General features: G+C 44.8%; 1 protein-coding gene across 2 annotated transcripts in view; it reads left to right on the top strand.

The window, feature by feature from the left end:
* Window positions 1–5508, top strand: part of MAGED1 (MAGE family member D1) — a 38774-nt gene extending 33266 nt beyond the window's left edge. For both annotated transcript variants that reach the window (XM_027099779.1, XM_027099778.1), the window contains 11 exons: window positions 133–861; window positions 1523–2191; window positions 2324–2387; window positions 2604–2683; window positions 2912–3003; window positions 3230–3309; window positions 3401–3443; window positions 3717–3779; window positions 4353–4467; window positions 4702–5087; window positions 5297–5508. In XM_027099779.1, coding sequence (XP_026955580.1) covers window positions 133–861; window positions 1523–2191; window positions 2324–2387; window positions 2604–2683; window positions 2912–3003; window positions 3230–3309; window positions 3401–3443; window positions 3717–3779; window positions 4353–4467; window positions 4702–5079 — 2313 coding nt within the window. In that variant the 3' untranslated portion in view covers window positions 5080–5087; window positions 5297–5508. The remainder of the gene's footprint in view (window positions 1–132; window positions 862–1522; window positions 2192–2323; window positions 2388–2603; window positions 2684–2911; window positions 3004–3229; window positions 3310–3400; window positions 3444–3716; window positions 3780–4352; window positions 4468–4701; window positions 5088–5296) is intronic.
* The last annotated feature ends 7926 nt before the right edge of the window (window positions 5509–13434 follow it).

Raw genomic sequence — 13434 nt, 5'->3', positions numbered from 1 at the left:
TAGATCTCTTCCTCAGCCTTCCTCTTTTTGCACCAACCGCTCGCCTGCACCTTCCCTGCATGTTCTCTCCCCTATCCTCCCAACCCCACTTCGCAGACCCAGAGATTTAATTTTTTTCCCCTGTATTTGCAGGCTGAGGCCTCCGTGGAAGACAGCACCTTGCTTATGCAGACCCTGATGGAGGCCATCCAGATCTCAGAGGCTCCGCCTACCAACCAGGCCACAGCAGCTGCCAGCGCGCCGAATGCTAGTCCTCAGAGTTCACAGTCCCCAACAGCCAGTGAGATGGCTGATATGCAGGCTTTAGCAGCTGCCACTAAGCCTAAGACAGCTTTTAAGGCCCAGAATGCCACCACAAAAGGCACAAATGCTGCCTATGATTTCTCTCAGGCTCTTAATGCCAAGGAGACTCCCAACACGCCGCCTACAGCAGCCTTTAAGTCCCAGAATGCCCCCCCAAAGGGCCCAAATGCTGCCTATGATTTTTCCCAGGCAGCAACCACCAGTGAGTTAACTGCCAACAAGTCGGAGATGGCCTTTAAGGCCCAGAATACCACTACTACGGTGGGCCCAAATGCCACCTACAATTTCTCTCAGTCTCTCAGTGCCAGTGAGATGGTCAGCACTCAGCCCAAAACAGCCTTCAGGGCTTGGAATGACACCACTAAGGCCCCAGTAGCTGATACCCAGACCCAGAATGTTAACCAAGCCAAGATAGCCACTTCCCAGGCTGACATAGAGGCTGACCCATGCCCAGGTATCTGTGAATCTGATGGTGCAGCTGCACAGACATCAGCAGATGGTTCCCAGGCTCAGAATCTGGAGTCCAGGACTATAATTCGGGGCAAGAGGACCCGCAAGGTGAGATCCCTGCTAGTTCCACTTTGCTTTGGGCGCTCTCTTTTCTTCTCTGAGGTTGTTCATTTGTTCTAAACAAAACAAAACAATATATGTAACTGTCTGTATTTGACTAGGTTGTAGGGGATGATAAAGGTGAAAGTGTTAATTCCTGTTCTCTGAGTGTCCGCAGACTAATGGGGAGATGAGACATGGACACATAATATATACAGCCTGTATGTAATTCACTTTACGTTTTGAAAGTAGCCACCATGTGTTAGGTCTTGGCCTAGGCACATTCACACAGGTTATCTCACTCACTAAATCTTCAAGGTACCTCATACCAGCTAGGGATCATAGTTTCAGTTTTATGAGAAGGAAACTAAGTCCCAGAGAGGTGAAGTGACTTGAGTGATTTGTCCAGGGTGGTACAAGCAGAGCCAGTGGTGGACATGGGAAGAGGAGAAGCCTCAGGCCCCACCCTTGGGTTGCTCCTGGCCTGGTTCAGAGATGAAACTCCTGCCTGGAAGACAGTGAAAGACAAGCCCAGGACTCAGGGTGACCATTGGCTAGTGGGTCAGGCTGTCACTACAGGTGAGGGTTTTAGGGGGCCTTCCTGGAATAGATATGGTGAGGACATAGAAACAGTTGGTGACCCTGACCTTCCTTTTCTCTGATGATGCAGATTAATAACTTGAATGTGGAAGAGAGCAGCAGTGGGGATCAGAGGCGGGCCCCACTGGCTCCAGGGACCTGGAGGTCTGCACCGGTTCCAGTTACCACTCAGAGCCCACCTGGCGCACCCCCCAATGTGCTCTGGCAGACCCCATTGGCTTGGCAGAACCCATCAGGCTGGCAAAACCAGCCAGCCAGGCAGACCCCACCAGCACGTCAGAGCCCCCCAGCTAGGCAGACCCCACCAGCCTGGCAAAACCCAGTTGCTTGGCAGAACCCAGTGATCTGGCCAAACCCAGTGATCTGGCAGAACCCTGTGATCTGGCCGAACCCCATTGTCTGGCCTGGTCCAGTTGTCTGGCCGAACCCATTGGCCTGGCAGAATCCACCTGGATGGCAGACTCCACCTGGATGGCAGACTCCACCAGGCTGGCAGGGTCCTCCAGATTGGCAAGGCCCTCCCGACTGGCCACTACCCCCTGATTGGCCACTGCCACCCGATTGGCCGCTTCCCACTGACTGGCCGCTCCCACCTGACTGGATCCCCACCGATTGGCCAGTTCCACCTGACTGGCAGAACCTGCGCCCCTCACCAAACCTGCGCCCCTCTCCCAACTCGCGTGCCTCACAGAACCTGGGTGCCTCACAGCCCCGAGATGTGGCCCTTCTTCAGGAAAGAGTAAGAACTGTAACTCCCCAGTCACTTCTCCCCCCACCCCTTGCTCTTTTCATTGTTGTCTTTCCATCTATAATTCAACCAAGTGTTCTGTAAATATCTTATAACTTTTATGATTTCCTTTTTCCCTCCCAGGCGAATAAGTTGGTCAAGTACCTGATGCTTAAAGATTACACAAAGGTGCCCATCAAGCGCTCAGGTAGGTATCCAGTGCCCTCTCCTGGAGCTCTGCTCTCCCCCTCACCCCGTGCTCTGTGGACATCTCTTTGCTTATATGTCCCCTCCTCTTCAATCCCGTCCTTCCATGGTTGAGTCTTCCTTTTTCACTGACTGTGCTCCCCTGGGCAGGGCTGGCAAAGAGGTCGCAGCTCTGTGGCCCCTGCTCAGCTCAGGTGCTCCCTCCTCTCTCCTACAGAAATGCTGAGGGATATCATCCGTGAATACACTGATGTGTATCCAGAAATCATTGAACGCGCATGCTTTGTCCTGGAGAAGGTGAGAAGGCAGCCCTGAGGAACAGAATGATGGGGAAAGGTTTTTTGGTTTTTGTTTTTGATAGATATCATGGGAAAGTCTTGATTTAAAAGATTCATGGGATTCCTACTGGGAGTTTAGGGCAAATCTCACAGGGAGGCGAAGGAGTAGCTGAGTGTGGGTAGTACTGAGTGGGGGTAGCTTATGCTAGATTTTGTAATTTCATAGTCTGTTTTCTTGTCCCTGTAGAAATTTGGAATTCAGCTGAAGGAAATTGACAAGGAAGAACACCTGTATATTCTCATCAGTACCCCTGAGTCCCTGGCTGGCATACTGGGAACGTAAGATGGGAAAGGAGGTGGAACATTGCCTTTCTCAGTGATGCTTTTTTCCTGGAGTTTCGAGTAGGCCAGGGTCCAGGATTCAGGGTCACATAGCAGGTCATGGGCAGACCTGGGGTAGAATTATCCCCTAGCTGAGGAATACTGGGGAAGCTAGATGGGTAAGCTGCCTGGGGTGTCTCATGCAAATGACTGCTGAAAATATATTCTTTTTGTACTTCTTTAGGACCAAAGACACACCCAAGCTGGGTCTCCTCTTAGTGATTTTGGGTGTCATCTTCATGAATGGCAACCGTGCCAGTGAAGGTGAGTGGCTGGGCCAGCAGCTGGGGGTTGACTACCGCCTGTTTTCCACGCTCATTTTCCATCCCTTGTCTCCCCTTGCCTCCCATTGCAGCTGTCCTCTGGGAGGCACTACGCAAGATGGGACTGCGTCCTGGGTATGATTGGGCTCTCTCATCTCTTGCCTGTGTATATCATCCTTTGGCAACAGAGGATGGTCCCAGGATTGCATCAGCCTGGTGGTCTAAGGGAATTGGTTTGGGGAGGTACAGAGCCCAAGGATGTGACCTGGGTGGATGGGGAAATAGTCCTGACCTCTCTGCCTCTTCTCTTGTCTCTGACCTCTGTGCTGGAAAACTCTTTTCTTTCCTTTGGGCAATGTCATAGTGTGTGATTATGGATCCCTTTTTTTTTGTTGTTGTTACTATCAGGGTAAGACATCCCCTCCTTGGAGATCTGAGGAAACTTCTCACTTACGAGTTTGTAAAGCAAAAGTAAGTGATGCCTAAGCAGCTTTGTCTGGTCTTCATGAATTCTGTGTGCTGGTCAGCCTCAGAAAACCCTTTCCATGCTCATTTCTTATACTAACTATACCTATACCTATGCATATACACACACATATGTACGCAGGAGTATTTATTGAGTATGCTCCTTGTGGTTGGATTTTCCTGCAGTATAGTGATCTTGCAAGTGGAGCCTGTCCACCACGCCCACAGTAGATATTCCAAAGGCTGAGCTTAGCTGAGGCTTTGCAATGGGCCTATCTGTGATTCAATGACAAGATTATAAGCACTTGGAGCTAGAGCTGTGACAGAGGGGGTGAAATTAAGTGTTGTCCTTTCTATGACCCTACTCAAGCCACCCTCCAGGCCTAGGTGACTGCTTTGTGTAGAAGCACTGGCACAGGAATTCAAAGGCCTGATTATTAGAGGGTAAATCTGTGTTTAGGAATGAGACTGGGGGGAGTTGCTAGCTGAAATCTGGGATGTCAGAATCTCAGATTATTATGCATTGATGGACTATCATTCTGCCTGGGTAGAAACAAAGGCCTTTCTCCTCTTTCTAAGGTACCTAGACTACAGACGAGTGCCCAACAGCAATCCTCCTGAGTATGAGTTCCTCTGGGGCCTCCGTTCCTACCATGAGACTAGCAAGATGAAAGTGCTGCGATTCATTGCAGAGGTAATAGAGGAACTGCAAGACTCAATAGGTTAAGGGATGAACTATGACTGACTGGGAAAATTCCAGAGCAGGAATGAGATTTTAGGTATCACACACGGTAGGTACCACATTATTGGTGGTATTTGTTGTTACTACATAAACAATAGCACAAAGTAGGGTGCTAAATATATAGTAGGTGCTTCATAAATATTAACTAATACTATTATGGGTTTTATTTTCTATTCCTCATCTCAGGTTCAGAAGAGAGACCCTCGTGACTGGACTGCGCAGTTCATGGAGGCCGCAGATGAGGCCTTGGATGCTCTGGATGCTGCTGCAGCTGAGGCCGAGGCCCGGGCTGAGGCAAGAACCCGCATGGGGATTGGAGATGAGGCCGTATCTGGGCCCTGGAGCTGGGATGACATTGAGTTTGAGCTGCTGACCTGGGACGAGGAAGGAGATTTTGGAGATCCCTGGTCCAGAATTCCATTTACCTTCTGGGCCAGATACCACCAGAATGCTCGCTCCAGATTTCCTCAGACCTTCGCCGGCCCCATTATTGGCCCTGGTGGTACAGCCAGTGCCAACTTTGCTGCCAACTTTGGTGCCATCGGTTTCTTCTGGGTTGAGTGAGATGTTGGGTAGGTATATCACTTTGGATTGGGCACTTAGGGTCATTGGGAGATATAGAATCCATGGGAATGTATTTATGTGCTCTAGCTGGGAGTCCTAGGAAACACGTGGTGGGTAGCAGAGGGAAGTATGCGGAAGCAGTATTTGTTATTTATGTTCCTTACTATTTGGTATATAGCATTGACTTTTACATTTTTTTTCTTTTTTATGTTCACAGATATTGCTAATCAGTTGCAATAGTCTTTCCCCTGAGTGAGGCTGAAGCCTCAGAATCCTTCTAAACACAGCTATCTAGAGAGCCACATCCTGTTGACTGAAAGTGGCATGCAAGATAAATTTATTTGCTGTTCCTTGTCTATTGCTTTCTTCCCCCCCTTGTGTGCTGTCAAGTTTTGGTATCAGAAATAAACGTTGAAACTGCAAAGTGAATTAGATGTGCTCCCTGTTTTTTCTGTGTTTAGGGAGAGATCAACATGTTTATATGGGAGAGATGGGGCCTCAGTTCTAGCCTGAAGGGCGGATCAGCTTTCTGACTAATGGATAGGGAAACAAAGGAGGGATTGATGAACACGAATGTTAATGAGGTCTAAAAAAAAGTATGGTATTAAATATCACTGAAGTGACTCATACGTGATAGATATGCTGCTAGGTGTTTTGAAGTGACATTGAAAGATGAAATAATGAGAGAGGGTGTAGGTGGTCAGACAGTTGCATTCAAGAAGACGGAGGAGGTAGAACTCCAGGTAATAATAATAAAGTTCGGAGAGTGGGTAGTTGAAGGTAAGGGGAGATAACTGTTCCTGGAGATAATGTTCTGGGGACTCCAGGGTGTTCGTTATATTATCCATGTGGAAAGTGAAATGACCCCAGGATGGGGGCAGGAATAGGAGCAGAGAACATGATGAGCCAGGTGCCAGAGTTTCCTGTGTGAGAAGGAAGATCTCATACCCCTAGTCATATTGCTCATAAAGGGTCAGTCCCACTGGTGCCCCTTACTTCTGGAAATGCTGCCCAGGAATCTGCCTCTAGAAAGCCTTCACAGTCCCCACCCCCACAGGAACAGGGCCTCATCACAGAGACAAGTTCTTATGCATAGTGAAGGAGGCCTCACAATGGCCACTTCTCCCCCTCCTGCAGGGAGAAAGAGGAACCTTTGTTGCTCAGGGAACAAGAATTGAGAAAGTAAGACAAAGCTCCATGCAGAGCCAGACAGTCTTTCGGCTGTGACTGTGAACGGGGATGGCTTGAGCTGCTGAGGTCTTGCTGGAAGCAGAGCTCTCTCGCTGAGGATCAACTTAGAGGCCATAACTTCCTCAGAGGCTTAGTGTTACCTGAGCATAACTGCTCAGGGCAGACGTCTGCAAGGGCAGACGCAGGAGCTCCTGGGGTAGAAGAAAGCAGGAGCAAAGGCAATTTAGCCTCCTGGGAAGGGCTCAGTAGTGGGCAGGGACAGTGTCCAGGGCTTCCACAGTTTCCCGGGTGACATTCACATTCTGAGAGGAGAGAACCCAGTATTAGCAGGAAGCAGCCAGCAGTGTGGAGCCCCCGCCCCTCCCTGCCTCTTGTCCTTACTGCCAGGCTCCCCTCTTTCAGACAGGCCTGGATCCTGACCCTCTTCTCAGGCAAGTATGGGGGAACCTCAGCCAGAGAGGCCTTTTAGGCAGGGTTGCTCTAGCTGTGCGTGTCTATGGTGCCTCGGGTCTGGGCTGTGGTTCCTGCATTTCTGGGTGCTGGTTATTCTACCTGTTGGTGGAAACACCCAAGCTCTGTGGGACTGGGGCTGCCTTTCTGCAGGGGAGGGTGCTTTCACCACGTGCCAGCTTAGGCCACAGAGTCCCTCACCTACCTCAGGCTTCTCCCGATGTGTGTTTACAGCCTCCACGTTCAGGTAGATGGACTCCACTTTGCAGCCTCAGAAAAGAACAACCCGTTCATCCATAAGCCACCCGGGTAAGCACAGGTCTTCCCTGAGGTGTCATTCCCTCCTCCACCCGTCACCACCCACACCCCCAGCTCCACGCTGTGCGCAGACTGTGACTGCCCTTTAGGGAGGGGAATTTAGACCACTTGTGTGATGTCAGGGGAAGACACTAGGCCTAAGAGACAGGAATGGGGCATCCCCCCAGCTCTGCCCCTAATAGTCTCAGACTTCTCTGAGCCTCCCTTGCCCAGTTGTCAATGGGAATGAGAGATGACAAGAGATGATTTTTGCACCCTTCCCCAGCTCGTGTCTGTGAGACAGAAACCTAATAATAACAATGGAGCTCTGTGGATCCTCCTAGCTGTGTTAGGTGCTAAAGTGGTGGAAGAGTCCTGGGGCCTCTGCCTTGTGGGGACCAGTCCCAGGTAAAGTTTATTTCCAGAACTATGTGGTTATGGCAACATCAGAGGTGTGGAAGGTCACAAGGGAGTTCTAGGAAGCCTGAAGAAAGAGGAGGGTGGTATCATTGGGGCCTGGAGCGGGCAGAGGAGGCCCAATGCCTATGGAAGCCCCCTTAGCTCCATCCCTGTGGATTGAACCCTAATCCAGGCTTCAGTACACCATCTGCCCTATTCATATCCCAGAAGAGATTTGATTCTTTTCCTTCACTGCTCATGAAATTCTGGTGCAATTTGGACAGTTGGCAAAATCTGAATAAGGTCAGTTATTGGTCTGTTAGTGTCAATGTTAGTGGTCTGATTTTGATTATTGTACTGTTTTCTGTAAGAGAATGTGTTTGTAACTTACTCTCAAAATATTTTAAAATTTGTGTCCACATGTATGTGTGTATAGAGTGTGAGAGACAAGGAGAATAACACAAATATAGTAAAATACTTACACTGGAGAATCTAGGTTAATTGTACACGGGAATTCTTTTTACTATCCTTGCAACTTTTTTGTAAGTCTTATCAGAATAAAAAGTTAAAAAATTATTTTTACTTTAATATTTACTGAAGTTCACTTATCCAACATCTACACACACTCCTTGCCATTGCACCCTTTGGAAATATATATATATATATATATATATATATATATATATATATATATATATATATATTATATGAATATATAGGATATGCATCCAGATCTAAGTCCGGGGATAATGGTTCATCCTAATTAGCAGAGATTTTGAATGAGGACATTTGGGAAAATGGACACAAAACAGATCTAGGGAAGTGGTGTATGGACTTCTTGGAACCGGTCCGGAGCATGAGACTATTAGTGTTAGATGTGACTGCTCACATCAATATGCTTTCAGTAATCAGGTGGGCAATATGACCCATTCAGTGGAGGTCAGTAAACCTCTTTTCTCAGACACTCCTGTGCTTCCTTAATGGGCACCTGTAGAAAGTGGTCATGGTGGCATGAACAGAGGCTATACATGACCTCAGCAATATGGTTTCACTTTACAAAGGCTGATGTGACCACCCCCGCTGCTGAATGCCCAACTTGTCAACACTGTACTGAATTCCTGTTACATATCAATCTCAAGGGGACCAGCCAGGTACCTGGGGGTAAGTTAATTAATTTGGAGCCATTATATCATGGAGGAGTTAGTTGGCTTTATAATTTCTCTGGAATAAGTGAGTATTCTAGACATGGATTTGCCTTCACTGCCTGCAGTACTTCTGTCAGTACCACCATCTGTGATCTTACAGAATGTTTTACCATAGTTGTGAAATTTTACGCAGACTTGCTTCTGATCAAGGGACATTTTAAAACTAAAAAAGTGTGGTGATTGGCTTATACCTACGGAATTCGTTGTTTTATCATGCACTCCATTACTCATAAAAAATGCTGCCCTTATACAGTGGAATAATGACTCTATTGAAGACAGTTATGCCACAAGTTGAGAGACAACACCTTGTGTGTTAGAGGTGCTGTCCTACAATATATGCTATGTGTCTTGAACTAGCCACCATATACAACATATAATGTCATCTAGTCAACAACCAGAATTCCTAGGTCTAAGAACTGAAAGATGGAATTTAGAGTTGCTCCTAAAGGCCTATTCACAAAATGTTTCTGGTCCTTGCAACTTTGGACTCTACTGGTTTAGAATTTTTAGTAGGCACCTGGCTCCAAGCTGTATAGCTACCTTCAGTCATAAAGAGATGAGAAGTTTGCTTTCCCTCTGTATAAAGCCAATTAGCTGACGCAGATGGTCACCCCAATTACCGGATAAAGTTAGTGACAAATGGTGCTGTCAAGTGCTAACATGACTGATTTCAATCTTCAAGGGGAAGTAGGGTTGCTGCTACATAATGGGTGCAGAAAGGAGTGTGTCTGGAGACCAGGAGATCTTCTAGTGTGCCTTATCATGTCCCAACATGGTTAAAATTATTAAACAGCTACAGCAATCCCATACAGGCAAGGCTACCAATCTCTCAGACTGCACATAAATAAATGTTTGAATCATTCTTCTACATAACCCATCCAACCCAGTCAACCCATGCTGACTGGATGAAAAGAAACATAACAGGAAGAGTGAAGAAAGAAAGTTTATATCAACTTTGACCTAGTAACCAGTTTTAGAAATGAAGGCTGCAGTAGCTACCATATTTGATTCTTTGCAAAAATATGCATATATGTATATATTTTAGTGTGCCCCTTTTTATTACTTTCTTTTTACTATTACTCTCTTTTCTTACTATTTTATACATGGTGAGTTGGTGGTAGTTTTATTTTTTATTTATTCATCTTATTACAGAATATTGATGCAGTATTGTATTGAACTAGAGGAAGAATGGATGCCATCTGAAGACCCTGAACTTGCACATGGATACTATGACTGATAACACTTCAGGTTTGGCTCCCTTTGGGGATGAGTGAATACATTTCTTCTTGTATGAAGAATAGTTGCATGTTGCCATTTTCCAAAGTATAAGATGGCAAAAAGTATGTGTAGATGTTGGACAAATGGACTGTAGAGAATATCTGTCTTGTTGGTATACATTCATTCTCCTAATGGCACTCAATTTCCTTTTAAAATAATAGAGTTCCCCCATTTTTGTGGTAGGAAGAATTCTAGGATGACTCACGAGATCCCCACCCTTGGTGTACATACACCTTCTCACCATTATTCAATAAAACACTAATCTAGACACTGCTGTGAAGGGATTTTCCACATGTAATAAGGTCCCAAATCAGTTGACCTTAAAACAAGATGATCATCCTGGGTGGGCCGGGCCTAATCAGGTGAGATCTTAGAGGAGCCTGTACTCTTCCTGTTAAGAGATATTTGAAGACTGAGAGAGATTTAATACATGGAAATCATCCATTCCTGGATTTGAAGATTGAGGGGTTATATGGCAAAGAAAATGGGTGGCCTCTATGAACTAAGTGAGGCCCTCAGCTGATAGCCAGCAAAGAAACGAGGACCTCAGACCTACAGCTCAAAGACAGGAGTTCTGCCAATAATCTGAATGTACATGGAAGTGGATTCTCCCCCAGAGGTTCCAGAAGGGAATGTAACCCTGCTGACTCCTTGATTTCGGACTTGCCTGAACAGAGAACCCAGGCAAGCCATGCCTGGACTTCTGACCTACAATTACTATGAGATAATAAATGGATGTTGTTTTCCACTCAAATTGTGGTCATTTGTTTTTCATTAATAGAAAACTGATACATAGTCTTTGTGGGATGACATGTTCAGATGTGTGCCTCCTCCCACTGAAATGTTATAAGCCAGATTCTTCCTCTCCCTGTCCTGGTATTGTCAAGGGGCAGGCATGCAACCTACTCTTCTCAATCACATGTCCTTTCCTTGGACTTTGAAACTTAACTGATTGACACAAGAGTAAAAAAAATGGGTTATGGGATTTTTATCCCCAGGGCAACATTCTGATCAGACTATTTCTGTCTTTGTGCTCCCTATCCAGTTCTTAAGTTCCTTTCTCCAGTCTCCCTCCAGTTCTGTGAGTCTCTGATACCTTTCTAATAAAGCCTACTTATTTACTTTGGCAAGAAAGACTTCCTATTGCTTATAAGCAGTGATGTACTGCGGCCAGCTTGCTCCTGTGTGCACTTCATCCTGCCTTTACATTCAGTGAAACTGGTAACTTGAAGTTGACCATGGTGAGATTATGTACTCCATGAAAAGCGGCAAAGACTACCAATCAGGGATATTTTTGTTTTGTTTTGAGAACCAGTTGTTAACCATTTACCAGCATACCATTGCTTACAATCTTAAGTGATGGAATAGGTGAGTGCATGGAAAAGAGCAGGGATACTGTGAGCTCTAGGAGAGCTGAGACAGCAGGATGTTGTAGAAAGAACTTGGACTTTGCCATCAGAGAGCCCTAGCTTCTAATTCTGCCTCCCCCAGTGGTGTCACTTGGGGCAAGTATTTTCTCTTCTCTGTGTTTTAGCTTATTTATCTATGAAAGTATATGAGAAAGCCCATATACAACAAACCCACAGCAAACATCATTTTCAATGGTGAAAAACTGAAAGATTTCCTCTAAGATCAGGAACAAGACAAGGATGTCCACTCTTGCCACTTTTATTCAACATAGTTTTGGAAGTCCTAGCCACGGCAATCAGAGAAGAAAAAGAAATAAAAGGAATCCAAATTGGAGAAGTAAAACTGTCACTGTTTGCAGATGACATGATACTATATGTAGAAAATCCTAAAGATGCTACCAGAAAACTACTAGAGCTAATCAATGAATTTGGTAAAGTTTTAAGATACAAAATTAATACACAGAAATCTCTTGCATTCCTATATACTAACAATGAAAGATCAGAAAGAGAAATCAAGGAAACAATCCCATTTACCATCGCATCAAAAAGAATAAAATACCTAGGAAGAAACCTACCTAAGGAGGCAAAAGACCTGTACTCAGAAAACTATAAGATACTGATGAAAGAAATCAAAGATGTCACAAACAGATGGAGAGATATACCATGCTCTTGCATTGAAAGAATCAATATTGTCAAAATGACTATACAACCCAAAGTAATCTACAGATTCAATGCAATACCCATCAAATTAGCAATAGCATTTTTCACAGAATTAGAACAAAAACTTTTACAATTTGTATGGAAACACAAAAGACCCGGAATAGCCAAGGCAATCAATTTTTTTGGTTTATTTTTAAATTTAATTTTATTTTTTATACAGCAGGCTCTTATTAGTTATCTAGTTTATACATAGTAGTGTATATATGTCAATCCCAACTTCCCAGTTCATTCCACCACCACCCCCTCCCTCCACGCTTTTCCCCCTTGGTGTCCATATGTTTGCTGTCTACATCTGTGTCTCTATTTGTGCAGCCAAGGCAATCTTGAGAAAGAAAAATGGAGCTGGAGGAATCAGGCTCCCAGACTTGAGACTATACTACAAAGCTACAGTAATCAGGACAATATGGTACTGGCACAAAAACAGAAATATAGATCAATGGAACAGGATAGAAAGCCCAAATAAACCCACACACCTATGGTCACCTAATCTATGACAAAGGAGGAAAGAATATACAATGGAGAAAAGACAGTCTCTTCAATACCTGGTGCTAGGAAAACTGGATAGCTACATGTAAAAGAATGAAATTAGAACATTCTCTAACACTATACACAAAAGTAAACTCAAAATGGATTAAAGACCTAAATGTAAGACCAGATACTATAAAACTCTTAGAGGAAAACATAGGCAGGACACTCTCTGCCTGATCTTTTTTGATCCATCTCTGAGAGTAATGAAAATAAAAACAAAAATAAACAAATGGGACCTGATGAAACTTAAAAGCTTTTGCACAGCAAAGGAAAACATCAGCCAAATGAAAAGAAAACCCACAAAATGGGAGAAAATATTTGAGAATGAAGCAATCGACAAGGGATTAATCTCCAAAATATACAAACAGCTTATGCAGCTCAATATCAAAAAAACAAACAACCCAATTTTAAAAAATTGGCAGAAGGTCTAAATAGACATTTCTCCAAAGAAGACATACAGATGGCCAAGAGGCACATGAAAAGATGTTCAGCATCACTAATTATTAGAGAAATTCAAATCAAAACTACAATGAGTTATCACCTCACACCAGTTAGAATGGCCATAATTTTAAAAATTCTACAAACAAGAAATGCTGGAGAGGGTGTGGAGAAAAGGGAACCCTCCTATACAGTTGGTGGGAATGTAAATTGGTACAGCCACTATGGAGAACAGTATGGAGATTCCTTAAAAAGTAAAAATAGAGCTACCATATGATTCAGCAATCCCACTCCTGGGCATATACCCAAAGAAAACTATAATTCGGAAGGATACATGCACCCCAATGTTCATTGCAGCACTATTTATAATACCCAGGACATGGAAGCAACCTAAATGTCCATTGATGGAGGAATGGATGAAGAAGATGTGGTACATATAT

This window comes from Aethalodelphis obliquidens, unplaced genomic scaffold (genome assembly GCF_003676395.1).
Source record: "Aethalodelphis obliquidens isolate GAN/ISIS:26980383/991018 unplaced genomic scaffold, ASM367639v1 scaffold140, whole genome shotgun sequence".
NCBI lineage: Eukaryota > Metazoa > Chordata > Mammalia > Artiodactyla > Delphinidae > Aethalodelphis > Aethalodelphis obliquidens.
This window is presented reverse-complemented; position numbering and strand designations above follow the sequence as displayed.